The following is a 17091-nucleotide window of genomic DNA, read 5'->3' as shown; positions in this document are numbered from 1 at the left end:
TATATTTTGTTGCTTTGTCGTCATAATTAGTATTGTATTGTAATTTAAATTGATGGTGTAAGTCTTTAATGAGAACTTGACTGACAACAAGAAGCTTATTAAGAATGGAACTTTATAAACTGAAGTAGATACGCAGGTTAAAATAATATTTATCAAATAATACGTAGGTCATAGAATAATAATATTTTTAATGATTTTGAAAACCGATTGAAATGTTCTTGTGAACAATTAACATCACTAGACTTCAGTTGTTTTGTTTGTGTCAAACAAACAAAAAAAAATGGGTTTTGAGTTTTTTTTTTATTAGTCTGTGGTTTCGTCTGGTCTGTGGTCGGTCGCCGCGACAGCGAAACAAGAAATTACTTTCTTGTAAAATAATTATTGTAAAAGTAATGTGCACCAATGGATCGCTGTAATACAGTGAATTAGTTGTAATCTAACGAAACGAACGTACAACAAAATGGTTTTATGTACATTGCCTCAGAAATATAATAATTAGGTTATGCTTGTTTAATGTCATTTGAGCTTAAACCACCCTGGAAAAATGAGTAACTGGGCAAGAAGGATGCACAGGCGAGCTGCTACATTGAGCAATGTGGTTACGTCTTGCGGGCATCCGAATTCCTTGCCGTATCCGCGGAGACTGGAAAAAGTGAAGTTTGGTGTGCCTTTGCATGAAGTTTGCAAGGATGATATCCCTGGGCCTTTGCTTGTTAGTATTAGTGATTTTGAGATAACAGTGTATACGGTTGCGTGACGAACAGTTTTGAATATATGCTCATTGTGCAGGTGCTGATTTTAAAGTTGAATAAAGAAGCACCTCTACGCCGCGATGTGTTCAGGGCGCCGGGTCACCAGGGGGCTATGAAGAAGCTCATACATTTCCTGCAGACTGGAAGACTGGTGAACGTTGATAACTATTCAGTCTATACTATCGCTAGTGTGCTCAAGAAGTTTTTGAGGTGTGTATCTGTTTTCAAATACTGATAAAAGAAGGTGTTAGTTTTATTTAAACAAATAATTGTCTGGATATATATTAGACTGGTGTTTTTTAAATTTTATATTTTGGCAATAATTCAGTTGCTACACAAATGCCTGTATTTACTAAAAGGCCAAAAATCTAAAAAGGCTGAGCTGAAACCTATTTTAATAGGGTGTCTGCAAGTGTTCAGGTTATTGAACTCTAGACATTTTTATCTTTTCAGTCTTCTTTCTTATTGCCAAACTTACACATTTATTTGCTATTAGTAGTAGTATTCTGTTACTTACCTGCACCTTAATTTGTTGTTACTATGATGTTTCTGCTGAATCTTATTTGAAAGTGATTTATTTGGAATTTTGTATAGTAAATATCTTACCATATTTTGTTATCATTGATAACATATTTCATATCAAACCCCAAATACAAAGACAATGAACAACTACAGCTCTGTTAATCCCTTTTTAAGGCAATACCAATATTTTAGCATATTGGCCTATTTTCAGCAGTGGACGTCCTGTGGCTGAGATGATGATGATGATGATGAATATTTTAAAACTTTTTGTTCTGTTTTATGATAAAAATATTAATAAACACTACTAACTTATTATTTATGAAATTTAGTACTGAAAATTGAAATACATTTTGATATGATTATATCAGTCTGTTCTGCATAGGTTGACCACTATAGCTAACTAAAAAAATCAAAAAACCAAAATTGAAATAAATATGCTATTTTGAAAAGAGTCATTTTATTTGGCTAAGGTCTCCACAAACAGAAAACTTGTTTTGACATAATTTAGGAAAGGGGTAAAGGAGTAAAGGAATATAAACTATTAAATACTTTTATTTTAGGAAAATACCTGGTGGGGTGTTTGGGCGTGATGGTGAAATGCACCTTTTCTCGGCTGTGGAGCTGCCTGAGGAGCGACAAGTAGATGAAATTCGCAGGTGAGTGTCTTAACTCTTAAAAATTATCTTCTTCATACATCTTAAACCAGATAGTCTGGGATGCGCGATGTTATATCGACTTATCGAGGCATTTTATCGTTTTTAGACAATAAGCCCACACATTTATCGTCTAAAATTAACGATAAGATTATATTGTGGCGCGCATCGTTTGCCGGCAGGGGTCGGCATTTCGGCAACCACCGCATGCCGCATGCGGTTCTTTCGATCTGAAGTTAAAAGTCCATAATGAAAATCGACCATGTACCTACCTATTGTGTACCTACCTACACCACTTGACCGCAGACGTTGTCAAATGTAAAATAAAATTATTTTTGTTCAAGTAACAGATTCCCTGAACCCTAAAGTAAAAATACACAGTGAAACATGAAAACAACCAAAATAACTAATGAAATGTGTTCAGATTTTATTACAATTTTGTTATATTCGGAATAAAATGAATTCAATGCTGCAAGTCCGTAACTAATCGGTTTTATTCAGTGTCAGTGACATTGACCCTCGTCTCATCGCCGCGAATCGAATCGGCAACAAGACCGATTGCGCCATTAAACCGTGGAGTTGTTTATTTTAGAAACTGTTTATTTTAAGGCACACTTTATTACTCAATTTAGTATTGCTGCTCTTAAAAATACGATCGACAAAAGACAAGAGAATTCATAGAGATTATAAGCAGAGTTGTTTACCATATGCTATCAAAGGTCTATCTGTAAATCTTTGTTGAGTTTCTTCATAATTTATTTGGCTAACCCGTTTTATGTATTTAAAACTCAAACAAATAATAAAACAAAGAAAAAAGATTTCATTTACGCCATAAAAGTTTTGTAAGATATTGATCAAAGACTAATTTACCTACCTGCCCAATTTTTCGAACATTTAGCTAACTTTAGACAATTACTCATACTTTATTCACAGAAATTAGCGTATAATTATTGATATGACAAGCGTTAACAATCGCCTGATTATCTGTTACTTAGCATGCGCCTTACAAAACGGTGAGCTGGCGGCGCGTGCGCTTAAAGAATTAATTTACATGTGTAAGTACCGCCNCGGTACGGATATTATCTGTGGTACCGCGTTTGTAGTGTTACAAAGACCGCAACTGAGTCAACAGAAATTAGCGAACTAACGTAAATATTGTCTTTTTTGTGGTTACTGAATGAATAGACTTTGTTTATTATTTGACAAATTGACGGAAAATACACACTACAAGCAATAATTTACGCTAATTGTATAGGGGATTTGTGTAAATTTTTGATTTGAAAAGACGCGGGGAGTTAGAGAAGCGATAACGATTCGAAATCGAAACTGAATGTCGTGTTGTCTAGCACAATATTGCTTGAGAGGCCTTTAAGCATTCGGCTGGTAATCACTAAGTGCACGTACTCATCCCATGCGCCTGATAACTATCCATTGTTTATAGTAATGCGAGATCGCATCGGACTTTCACAATATGGGTACACACTAAACAATAGCTGTTTAAAGTATGGGCCTGAATTTTGATGCGGGAAGGCGATGCGCCAACGCAACGCACACTCATATTTTCGATATTTATGATTACGACTTTGTTCCAACAATATCTTTTGTAGTAGGAAACTAATACGGGTTAAGAGCCAGTAAAACTGGCGAATACATCATTGCATTGTTGCAAGTGAATAATGGAAGAAAATATGAAATACAGCAATCCTACAGTCATGCTTATTTTAGTTTAAAGAAAGCTAGTTTGCGTAGCTAAGCTCTGCTGAAAAAGCTGTAAGTGTTGTTATAGTGTTATTAATTCAGCACTAATATCTTTCTTAATTAAATTAAAATACATTTAGATAGAAGGAATTAAAGTCCTACTTTTCTATGTAGACTAATAAGGCTCGATAACCTACAGTTACTTTTAACTTTCGCCTGACCCCTAGAGAATTTAAACTGTACGAATTTTGTTTAGGCCCTATAGACAAATACTCGTGACATTCGTGCACTTTTTCGTTCGTAGTCAATTCGCTTTCCAAAATAAACTACTACCAGAACTGAAGAAACTGAAAAGTAAAGTGATAGGATTCGTCCAAAAGGATCGAAGTTCAGCAATGCTTATAACAAGTTACACATACATTGGTGTGGGAAGTAGCGTCTGTCGGCCATTGAGCTGAATGCGCTCGTTTCGTACGTTAACCGTCCGTCAGCGCACATTAAGGCGATTAGAGTCCTCAATGACCTTGAGCGTTTGACCTTCACGCCGCGAGCAACACCCGCGTACCCCGCACCAAAAACTCCGATTTGACACCGATCAAAAATACACGGGCATAGGTAGATACAGAATAGAAGCTCTTTCTTCATACATTACTGCCTATTATTTTAAACTTAAATTGATGAACCTTGATGTCGGTGTCATTTAACTCAGGCGTAAAGGTATTTAATAAAAATAACAAAATCCATGAACATTTTGTACGGGATAAAATTTTATTTTATTTTTCGTAAATTTTCTAATGCTTTTGTCGGTTCAGTCGTTCTCGAAATTTGAACAAACCCGACTTTATTACAAGCTTTTATTTAGCTTGCAATTTATGATGTATGTAGGTAATTACATAAATGTTTGTTCGGGTGGAATCTTGCAAGCTGAATTAGTTTTCATTTTGATCGCTAATGTCAGTTTGCAGCGAGTGACACAACCTCCCCGTCTGAAGGCCAGCGGCCGACTGCCGCCCGCACCCCGCGAAGGCCCCCTCAACAGCAAAACGTTCGGAATTTATCAAAAGTAAAATTTATGAATGAAAGTAATGTTCGATTGAAAAACGCAACGTGTCATTTAAAGATTAAAGAATTCCCAATCTATTCGTGCAAAAATCTTTTAAATTAACATAGCCGTTTTGGAGGAGTAGGGAATTTAAGTAAAAAATCGATGTCCCGTATTTATTTTTTTAATCCAAAACAAAGAGACGTAGCGAAAATTCAAACGTCACAAATGTAGTCCTTGAACTGTTATATAACATATATTTTTTTCAACTATTTCTGTCCAGCAGTAAAAGAGGAGTAGGCTTTACAAAATGCCCATTTGGCGCGGATTGAGGACACTAATCGCCTTAACAGCGATAGTCCATTCGATTGATATCCATCTCGATCATCGTTCCCATGTCTACATACAGCCATCCGGCGTGAGACCTAAAAGCGTTGATTGGGAAATTAGGTTTTGAATGTTTGGTTTTGCTATAATTGTTAGGGTTATTGGGTAATTGAATAAANTTTCGCCTCCATTTTGTTGTGATGCAAGTTTGCAATTTTTGCAAATCAACTGTGTAATTCTTCTTTCAACTCTAACTATATGTACTGGTTGTGTCTGGGCCCATAACCTGTTAGGGTTATTGGGTAATTGAAGAAAAGATGCGTAATTAACTTGACATTCTGTATTTTATCTTGGAAAGTAATTTAGTACAACCTAGCACAATGATGGAGGGTTCGAGAGAGATGTCATAGACAAGAGCGACATCTACCACAGATACAGTAGGTTTTCTATTACATTTTATTAATCAGCTTGTTTTTGTTGCACTCTTTAACAATAATATTACATAGTTATTATGTACTGAAGATTATTAGTCATATCATTGCAGTCTTACAACTTGCTCGCGTAAATACTAAAAGCATAGGGTGAGATCTTTTGATGAATTGGTGACAGCCTTTCAGTTCTGTTTGTATTTGGGAAAAGTTAGTTAATTTGTAACCATTTCGATGTAATGTTGTTTGGAACTTTTATTGAGGTCGATTATAAATACTATAACTATCAAAAAGTCTGACCCAAAATAGCTTGGTTTCTCAAGATGCGATAGGCGGCAATAATGCCGTTAACTATTAAGTACGTTACCATTAACATTTAAATTGTCATGGCTGAAATTAGGTTACCCTGTGAAGCCGACAGCCGATAAGATTACGTTTAATTAGAAACAAAAGAGCCGACGCTTTGCGGTTGTTCTTAGTATTAGTAATGTTAGAAAGAGGTGTATAAAATAGGGTCCTATTCTACACAGTGAGCCATTTTTTTATTGTAATAAATAGTCCCGTTAACCCCTCGGGGTAAGAGATATAAAGTAACCCTGTACAGTACCTGTCGCTTTAGCATTTTTTCTTTGTGTATGTGTTCGGAAACTACTCGCAAATGTTAAAAAAAGGTTTCTTATGTTCCAAGCAATCTGGGGAAGTCATGATCATTCAGTCTTTTAGCTGCCAAATGTCATAGGCTATTTTTTCCCCGAGACTATTCACAGTTCTCGATGGATGCGCTTTAGTATTTTTGTGACACAATCTACGTGTCGCGGTCGCATTAAAATGCTTGTGTTCAATAAAACGGGAAACAATCGTCTTGCGGTTTCAAACAATTAACGTTCAGGCATTTTCCTGTTTTTCCCGATAGAATGTGGGTCATTGATATAATTCCTGGGAAGTTACTGCGTGTTTGTATTGGAATTTGTTTTGTTTGTTAGAATATTGCGTTTGTTATTCATTCATATTACACATTGTTGTTTGATTGATTTTGAATAAATTATGAAATTGGCATAGATTGTAGAATATCAGACTGACAATCACTATTGCCTAATAATCGTACTCTATTCGGATCTATTTTGTTGTTCTTGCAATTGCACTCCAATAAGAAAAAAATTATGAGCATGGTAACATGGGTTAATTTAAAGTTTTGGAAATGTGCTGCAGTAGCGAAGGAAATTAATGACAAAGAAAACAAACAAGACGGCAATTCTTTCGATTTTCTAATGCTTAGTCTCAAAACTTTTTGTATTCGATTACCTGTAACTACCGGTTACAGTTTGCTGTCACGCAAGTCTGAAAGCTAATGTCAGGCGACGAGCTTGCATAACCTCGATAAATAAAGATGCACCCGTTTAGGTATATTGCTAGGGTTGCTATGTATTATGGAATACGAGGGATAGGGACGTATCTTTTACTTTTTAGAGCTGCAAATACAGTGATCTAGTAGCGACATAAATCTTAAATCTATTCCTGATATTAATTAATGTTTATGGAAGCAGTACACTTTGAGTTGATGTTATTTGTTTCTGCAACAGGTTACTTCTCTCGCTGCCGGTATGCACGCAGAGGCTGCTGGTGCTACTCTTCGGCACATTCAGGGTGATGGCGTCCAATGCTGACAAAGCAGGTTAGTTAGTTACAATCACTGAACTTTGTTTCCTTTTGTACTGGTAATCCGAGGCCACAACCGTGATGTAAGAATTTATGAGCCGTCCGAATAAGCCATGTCATAGTGACATGGCTGATGACCGATTGCTGTGCCTTGTGAATCATGGTATTCATGGTGCTCATTCAAGCCTGCTGTAGTCAGCGTCAAATAGTTCGTGATGCCTATCGACCCGATAATAGTGACTGATATTGCCGGGTCGATGGGTGCCATAAGGTCTTTAAACTAATCATAATTTCTAATACGGTTTACTGAAAATGCTCTTACATAATAAGGACAAAATTAGTAATTCAGAAATACACTGCTTAATAGCACTTTCACCGATGGCGTAACAAGAAGTTTCTGGGCTTTGTTTTCAGCTATTATGAAAGTGCATTCGTGTAGAGCAAGCGAATAAATTGTTACTGCAGCGTGACATCAATACGTTCAGATCTGAGGTGCCCAAACTTTTTGATTTATGGACCATCTCTTTTCAGTTGTTATTAGCCGCTGATTCTTGAAAGAAGCTTGTGTGCTATAACTTTTTATTCATAATTTTCAAGAATTCACTTATTTATGAAGTGGATAGGAAAAGTCAGTGTCACTATAGACTCCCATTTACCTTCAATGAACCCTCAATTAACAAAACCATTCCCCGTTGAGTTTTTTTTGAAGACGAAGAGGCAGAAGGCAGAAAAGAAAAGTTTTTTTTTACACTTTGGGTGTCACTGGCCTATTAAACCCTCACCTCTCACCTACACGCTGTCAATTGAATCGAATGGGGTCACATGCACAAACGAACACCTAGTCTTTCCTGTATCTACGCGAATGCAGCTCTACTCAGTATTAACGAGGCATTGTTTACAATTTTAAAGGTAAAAGTGATTATTACGAGACGGTGAAAAACTTTCGCGACGTTATAATTGTTACAAACAACGTCATGTTATTTAATAACGTTTCGCTGGTTGATTTTGTGACTCGCTGTTTTTCCTACATTGTTTACGTATTGTAAAAGACTTGAGGCACACGTAAAATTTACGTATACACTGCCACATATAGAGCTATACTTGAGACTAGTTAAGTGCCCTAAAAAGGCCCTACATTCCAGTAAATACTTTGATTTGATATAGCTCTTATTTAAATCTATACAAGAGCGTCTTTTGCAGTTTCACTTGACGTGCCGGTGTACCGCACAAAACGTGGGAACGTTTAATTTCTTTTTTACTCAATTATTCCACAGTGATTGTCGCAACGCGTATTACAAATTTAATTTGTACACCGCAAAGGTACGACATGTTGATGCCATTTTGAATGCTGACTTAACACCTTATGTACACATGTTTGAACAAATAAATGTATCTTTATCTTTATCTTTAAGTAAATGTCAACTAATAATGACAGCTGTGATATTTAAAATGCGGATAAATAAATTTTAATAAGCCAATCGGGCAGTGCGTGCGTTTGCCATTATCCAACTGAAAGTAATTAGTGTAATTGCGGCAATTACAAGCGTGTATGTGGGCGCGTGCGTGATGCAACCACTTTACATTCAGATTAAATAATCTTTCTTCTGCGCGCGCGCTGGCCTAGTTAGTGCATTGGACGATGCGTCTAGACATGATTTCAGGAAAGGGATTATTAGTCGAGTACGTTTTGATTGGTAGCACAATTTGTAAATGGACCGACAGAACTTTGAATGAAGGGTACTTGACTCTATCAATCAACTGTGATATGCAATGAGCTGAGCAGTCAAAACGAAATGGGTTACACTATTATGCAGTGTAACCCAAAATTTTAAAATTAGACAACTGAATATGCCTCTGTTTTCTCAGTCTAAATAGACACCTGCAATTCAGAGGTAGTGGGGTTTGATTCCCATAAACCTAGACTAAACAAGAGGAAGAAAAATGAAATTTCCTTTCGTTGTCACATTTCAAAATCGTCAAAAACTAATTTCATTCGTTCGTGTTGTTCATTGCAATGTGTGTGAATATTTGACTCACAAATATCATTGGCGTCCCACTTCTCCAATATAACACCTAACAGCTCCTTTCAACTTTAGTTGACCATTTAAGGGCTCGGACGTCAACGGCATCATTCATATTGTTGCTGCATTTCCATAGTCTGCCCAACAATGCGCGACCGGGGACAAATACGCTTACAATGGTTACTTTCATATATGGTTCACGTACTTCGCTATATTAGCGACCGTCTGCGACAGTACGTCATTGCCGCATACCTAGTTAATGCCGAACTCGAATTAACGTCACTTGTGATTCAAGCCGCTAATTAACTAAAATTACTTATGAACTATCGTTAAAACGCGCTGTATCTACATAAGTTTTTTACTTAATTTGATACAACATCGCGTGGCACTGGCCAGTAACGTTTATTCATAATTAGTTTTTACCAACACGTCAATATCGATTTGTATTTCGATTCTCACATTTTATCGATTCCAATCGGGAGTTTCAGAGAAGCGTTTGCTCGAAACATGTGGATTTCTAAATCATGATCCGTCTAATTAATCGTTTAAACAGTCAATGTTCTTGTGCACCCATGCAGATAATGTTTGTTTGGTTTTGTAATGTAATTAGTTTTTTGTACTCGCCTTCCAATCAACTGATGCCAGTCATTATCTGTATTGTCGGCTGTCAAATTATTTTATAGACATGAAAAATCGATGAAAACACGTTTGGGAAAGTTCGTTTTCTTTGAACATTAATGATTGATTGTTATGTTTATGGACTGAGTAATAATAAAAATTGTTGAATTTATGTACATGCGTGCGTTAAATAAAACTTATAGTTTCTTTCCTTGTTTATTTAATTGTTGTTTTTATTTTTAAATTCTGAGTAAGCTCTAAATATTAATACACGCACGCAATTAAACAGCACATCAATATTGTCTAGTGCCAAACCAATAATAAAGAACTGAATCCTAGAAAACGAAATAAATATAATCATTCGTGACTGCTTCAACTTTATATTTTGTATTTATAGCTTTGTTCCCCCGATGCACACGCGAATCTAATTTAAAGTTGACGCAATCGTAGTTTTAAAAAGCTAGATAAATTCTCCAATAACGCCGTATTGTTTGATTCTATATTGAGTTTCGCTGTGTTTAGGGCGTAAACCTTAACTAGAATCTGTTTAATAGGTAGGACCTCGCAAATAACGAAAGTACCTAGGTCCTTCAAGACTGCATGTGCATGATCGCATCATAGAGTGTAAGAATGATGTTTGAACCTATAAAGTCGGGTCCAGACGGATGTAACGCGTAATGGAATGTATCTTGTACTGCTCGTAGAATTCGTGTTATATTACACGTAATCTTACATTACACCCGTCTGGATCCGGCTTTATACCAAAATACAGATAAAATGGATAATAACACGTATATTTTTAAATTGATAGTATATGTAGAATTACTTTCATGACACGTCGAAACTGGGTGCGCCTGTCCATTTTAAAAGTATCAAGTTAATTATACAAATTAATGTCATTGAATAAATACAGGTCATGTCTATAGCAAAGGCATGACCATTTTAATAAACACTTGTTTGCAGCACAAATGTGATTACAATTTGTGAAATCTTATAATTCATAGAAGATAGAATTGTTACTACAATGTTTTTGTATTTATTAACCCCTTTACTGATAAAAAATTATAGGCTTGTTGAACAGTAGTTCTAAATGAAATTTCCTTACTAAACGTTCCTTTAAACTGGGGATATCATATCAACTCGCGTGTAACTTTAAGGTTGGATTACACAGCACTATCATACTTTAACTATAACAAACGTCAGAGTCTGTCAAACTCCATACAAAAAACACCGGTTGAGCTTATAGTTGCGGTTAAACCAAGGTGGTGCAACTGGGGGTCATTGTTGTATTTTAAAGCAAGCACATTTATTTACATATTTATATGTTAATAGGTACAGGTATGACATCCGAAGCCCTGGGCGTATCGGTAGCGCCGTCGTTCTTCCACTCTTGCGTGTCGGACGGCAAAACAGCCACAATGGAGGACGTCCAGAGATTCAAGGTCGGTACTTTGTGCATAGTACACACGTGGAAATTGCCCGGGTATAATTGCAATCGGCGTAAATTGTTGTCATGCCATATCCAGTATACTATCATTAAATTAAAATTGACATTAAGCAGAGAACGGATTTTGTAATTTGACTTGTTTGTGATAAGGTTCAAACTCTATCAAATGAAATTTAAAAAAGTACAGACCCGGTCGCAGCACAATATTAGCTCATGCAGTAAAACTGGCATACATAGAAGTTAGGTTGGCTTGGGCACTATTGTTACAGTATGGAGTGATTAAATGAATACGATCAAGAAATACATTAAAATTAACCATCATATTTATAAATTGAACCGACTTTTAGTGAAACTTTTTAACAACAATTTCCAATTTATTCCGTAGCTCAGGTAGTATGCTGAATATCCCTTTAGACTCTTTCCCTTAGATTGGTATATTGCTTGAGCTAATATTGACTGTGGCTTGTATACTCGACGTGTACCACGACATGTGTCCCGACAAGTTGCGAAACAAGTAGCCCGTCAGTGTGCACCAAGCGTAACAATGGCTGTACACCGATCACGGGAGTTAATGATCCGTGCGGTTCATATGTAACACAATGTGACTGTTTCTGTGTCACACATAGATTATGATAGTAAATAGGTACTCTATTTTAACATAACTTTCAATTGAAAAATAAGTTCTGTTTTTATGAAATAGTATAGTTAAGATAACGTATTGTGCACATAGAGTAATGTAATACTGTATAGATGTCTGTTGCACTGATAACAAGGATTAATATATTGAATTTCATTGTAATTACCTGATCTGGACATGTCGCTTATGCGCACATAATTTGTGTATTTTGTGTAAAGAGTTAAAAATATTATTTGTTTTTACCTATATTGTCCTACTTCGAATATCCTCCTAAAACTTTGACAATTGTTTTGTTATTTATATTATCTCGGATGTAATACTGAAACAATATGTATAACATCATACTTAAATTGGATATTGACTAAAAGGTTCTAGAATTGTGCATAAACTTCTATTGCAGCTATTAAGAGTAGACGACTATATCGATCGCACCACTTTCTGATTAAAATATTATGACCGATAAAAAGTGTCATATAGTTATTAATAAAGAAATGTATTACTTTCAGAACAATAGATTATGATACCGCAGATATTATTAATCACATTATCTAAGACATACAATAAGCAGTTTCGTTATCACTGAAGTGCTTATTGCTTCTCTTATCAGATTGAACGGTTGCAATCGAATTGAAATAGTATAGTTATAATGGCATATCGATATCGCATTTGATCTTAGGTGAATCCATCAATATTATGTCGATAAATGATTTACTTATGGCTTACAGCTTCTGTTCAACTTCAACTGTATTCATAAGCCAAGATCTTGTAATGATGTTAAAATAAAAATGTATCTCAAATTATCGCTGCGTAAATAAGTAATTGAATATTGGTTTCTAAATAAATTTAGAAAGTAAAATAAATTTCCAATCGAATAGTCAAGATGATCTATTAAATCAATCATCAAGATGATTTTATATTTGTTTTTTTTGTCTCTCATGTCCAAATCTGGTAATTACTGTTAATGAACGAAACGGTATCCTTCCGTTTGGCCAAATTACTTTTCGCCAAATTTCACTTCGCAAACAACTTATCGCCAAAGTTTCATTTCCCAAATGAACTTTTAGCAACTGTACTTTTCGCAACTAATTCATTTGGTCAAATTATCATTTGGCCAAATTTTACTTGGCAAATGTTTATATAGCAAATGTTTTATGTTGCCAAATATTATATCCCAAATAATTTGTTTGGTCAAATTGACATTTCACATACTTACCCACCGTTACCCACAAATCAAAGCATAAGGCACATGATCATGGTTTTCACAAGAATTTTATGTAAAACATTGCAGAAAATAGTATGGTTGCAAAAAGTAGGTATTGCAGAAAATAGTAGGTTAGGTTAGGTTAGAACAGTGACCCTTAATGCGCGAAGGCGAGCGAAGCGTGCCGCGGCAGCGGCCGCCGAGCGCTAGAATCACCTCTATTGTTAATGAATCATTTGGAAATTTCGATACAAAGAATGAAATAAGGAAATTAATGTAGAACAAATTTTATATTAACTCCCCACTAAACAAAATAATAACCACAAGCTAATTTGTATACCATTCTATGCACCAATCAAATTATTTTGTAAATAGTTTATCGTGAAATATTTTTGCCTAATGAAACATTTGGCAAACCATACTTTGCCAAACAATAATTTGCTAAACAATAATATGCCAAAAACAACATTTGCGAATTAAAAGTTTGCAATAAGTTGCTTTGCCAAATGAGAATTTGCCAAATGAAAATTTGCGAAACGTTGTTTGCGATGTGATAATTTGGGAAACGTTTTTTGGCCAAACATTAGTAATCCGAACGAAACATTTGAGGAATATTTGTAAATGCATAATGTATATAGCTTAAACTACATGCAATTGTCTAAACATGCGACCACAGGCTGAAGTTTGCGTGAGTACAACTAACTTATACAACGACTATACTATACCTTTATAACCCAGCTATTAGAGCCTCCCTGACATAGTACGCTTTATTTAGACCGCTATATCTCCTTTCCTGTTCACAATAGAAAAGTGTTTGTATTACACACGCCAACCTTCCGAGATAGCGTAAGATAAATATGCTAAGAAAATATTGTTCACGAATATCTGAGTCACGTTTGCAGGTATTTCTGATGCAAGTGTAATATTTTAAAGCACTCTCGAAATATTTATTACTATGTAGTCGCTAGTAATAGTTTATTTATGCCAGCATATTTATTTGCATAGCCCAATAGGAGATACTTAAGCAAAAAATTTAGTCTTCTGATCCAGTGAAGGGAATTGGCATTAAATAAACGTAAAACAGGGACAGCGTTCTATAAACTTATACAAATTTTGTAGGGCGTTGTCCCTTTCCCCTCGCGTTGGCATAGTGCCGGATGCCACAGTAGTTTGAATTAATATTTGCCTTAATCACTGCAAGTGAACAGAAGGCACAATTTGCTGCACAGTGACAAACTCAAGCACCAAAGATAAAGTAACTTTGTTGTAACCGTTAGCAAACATTTTCAAAAGTTTTTCGCATGAATTACAACCCCAGTATTAAAAAGATAAGAGCTTGATTCATGAATTTGGACGATTACTCACATCCTCTACCACTTGACTCACTGTTAACCGACTTAATTTGATTAGAAGGTTTAGAAATTACACTGTGCATAGATAATGCTTTAGTTACGTGTTACACGCACTGATGGGTTAAGGTTTTGCCTTTTTGCTGTAGAGTAGCACTAAAAACTAGGAGTTGTATAACGTGAACAAGAAAAAAGCCTGCATACAATTATGTATTTTAATGTAGTTTAGTACAGACGGGCCTGAATTTATAAGCAAATATCAACTGTAAATTTTTTGGAAAAGTAAAATCAGTCAAAGTTACAAAGATTATTAAATGAACTCGACAACGTCGTGGGCATGGTATTAAATATATTTTTAAAAGTTTTGCATGCCATCACAATTTCAAGTTTACAAGAACTGGTTACACAGTTAATGTCATATTATTAACTTGAAACATAAATTTAAGTTTACGTCAGATAAAGCCTGTCTTTGTGCCAATTAAATGCATATCTCAAAAGTATGATTCTCATGTAGACAATGCGAATTGGCCTTAATTTCAATTTCCCCGTCTGATTGTGAGATACGACTTTTTGTTATCTTTGCGTAACGTTCTTTCGACAGACTACTGGTAATTCAACATAGTTACTTAGTTTTTTCTAGTTACATATTCTTAGGTAGTTTATAAGTAGATAGAGTCAAAGTTCAGCCTTTTTAAATTATATGCGATTTAGCTTATTATAGCTCTAACGATTGACTGAGTCAATTCTTGTCGGTTGAACTTAAGAAACCACTAAGCCACGTGATCAACTGCCAATTGGGCGGTTTTTCTTGCTTGAAACTCATCTCAGGAGCTGACCCAGTCAATCGTAATGTTTTTTCCTGCAAAAGTAGTTGCCAAAGTATTACATAATTTCTTTGATATTAAACTAGTATTATCCAAACCAGGTGGCGACCCGTATAATGCGGCAACTGATCGAGCAATTCAGCGCAGGCGATCTGTTTGGGCGCGACAACTATGAATACTACGCACGAGTGACCGGTCGCATACTGCGCGTCAAGGATGAGTGGATATGCTCGTTCCGCGACCCACCGCCGCCGAGGCACCACCGGGATCAAGAGGCGTATGCTAGTGAGTACTGAGGATGCTTCCGAGTCTGAAGTTATAGGGCGGCAACTGACAACTATGAGTACTACGCGCGAGTAACTGGGCGTATGCACGTGAAGGATGAGTGGATATGCTCCTTCCGCGACCCGCCACCGCCGAGGCACCACCGTGATCAAGAGGCGTATGCTAGTGAGTACTGAGGATGCTTCCGAGTCTCTGGAGTTATAGGCCGTCAACTGTCAACTATGAGTACTACGTGCGAGTTACTTGGCGCACACTATTAACTGAGATATAGTATAGGCACCATCAATCAGCTAGTCAATACTATGCCATATCAGGAGAATAATGCCACAGTATGATAATGACAAGCCGTGTGGTGACGGCAGAGTAGAATACATTTGTCACCAACCCCTACTCTTCCCGCGGGTGTCGTAAGAGGCGACTTAGGGACTACACATCAAACAGAGAATGGGCAGCAGCGCTCTCTGAAAAACATCAATCTTTTAAACTGCGATCTCCTATCCGCCTGCCAAGCGTGGAGATTATGGCAAAACCCTCCACTATAGTGGAGGAGGCTCATAGTCCAGCAGTGGACTGTAAAGGGCTGTCGATGAATGATAATGACGTCAGGGCATTTTTGACACAATATTTGTTCGGTGCTATTCTCTGCATGTGACTCATATTATTTGGTGATTCCGATTGATTTATTATTTAAGACCGTAAGAGCTACATCGACGTTTCATAACAGTTGATTTTCTTTTTTCTTTAACGCTTACATTAAAGCCAAAGTACTCGTAATGACTAGTTAATAATTCAACAGCACACTTTCGAGTACAATCAACCAACCACAAATGACTCTCCAATCGAATTGGAGTCTTATACTTATGGCTTAAAGCCTATAGAGGTTTGGGGATGACGTGTTGTCGACTGTATTACATGAAGTACCGTTTAAAGATTAGTCTTCATGTGAGTCAACGCTCGTCATTAGTGGGTCAAGGGTAGGTCTGAAATGACAAGCCTTCGATTATTCGTGCTGTAAATCATTAAGCGGCAGTTGCATAGCGACTGGCACATCAACAGAGCCAAAGTATAGCTTCGTTGATTGTGTTGAAAAAACACGGAAACGTTTCGGCTTCCTTTGTTTTGGATGTTATGAGAAACCTCTTAATAACGAGGATTGTGTTACTTAATTGATACCACGCTTGGTTTGGATTGGATATTGGATGTGCTCGTTTTTGCGAATGATGACTTCAGTCACTGCTAAAATCGGCATACTATTAAAGATATTTTCTTCTTTAGTCTTTTGAATCAAACCTAGTTCCTTCATAAACCTTCTTAGCCCTTGAAAATTCATTGGACTCTTCTCAGAAGAATAAAATCTTCGTGAGTTTGAAATTTGAAAGGAATACAGTTGCCTTATATTTTGTAGCCATCTGAATTTCGTTAGATATCTCTAGGAACCGATCTTAGCAATGCATTGTCTAAAGTCAAAATACGAACAAATGGTCACTCACTGGTCATTTGAGCGGTTCGTACGTGCAATAATCGCCCACGTCCGAGCCTCGTTAGTGTTATGTGCCCTAATTAAGAAGGGCGATTTACCAGCCGTTCTATATTAAGAATCGGGGTATTCTGTCGTCGGTTGATTGCGGGAA

At 36.3% G+C, this 17091-nt stretch overlaps 1 protein-coding gene across 5 annotated transcripts in view; it reads left to right on the top strand.

Annotated features, from left to right (window-relative positions):
- Nucleotides 1-296: 296 nt before the first annotated feature.
- Nucleotides 297-17091, top strand: part of RhoGAP71E (Rho GTPase activating protein at 71E) — a 30400-nt gene continuing 13605 nt past the window's right edge. For all 5 annotated transcript variants that reach the window (XR_003655665.1, XM_028300566.1, XM_028300565.1 and 2 more), the window contains exons 1-6: nt 297-712; nt 790-962; nt 1835-1930; nt 7003-7094; nt 11050-11159; nt 15277-15460. Coding sequence is in view for 4 of the 5 variants with exons in the window: in XM_028300566.1 (XP_028156367.1) it covers nt 545-712; nt 790-962; nt 1835-1930; nt 7003-7094; nt 11050-11159; nt 15277-15460 (823 nt within the window). In the remaining variant the exon portion in view is untranslated. The remainder of the gene's footprint in view (nt 713-789; nt 963-1834; nt 1931-7002; nt 7095-11049; nt 11160-15276; nt 15461-17091) is intronic.

The sequence above is a fragment of the Ostrinia furnacalis genome, unplaced genomic scaffold, assembly GCF_004193835.3.
Source record: "Ostrinia furnacalis isolate ACB-3 unplaced genomic scaffold, ASM419383v2 OfSCF0767, whole genome shotgun sequence".
In the NCBI taxonomy this organism is placed as follows: domain Eukaryota; kingdom Metazoa; phylum Arthropoda; class Insecta; order Lepidoptera; family Crambidae; genus Ostrinia; species Ostrinia furnacalis.
Note: the sequence above shows the minus strand (reverse complement) of the source record. Positions and strands in the feature narration are given on the sequence as shown.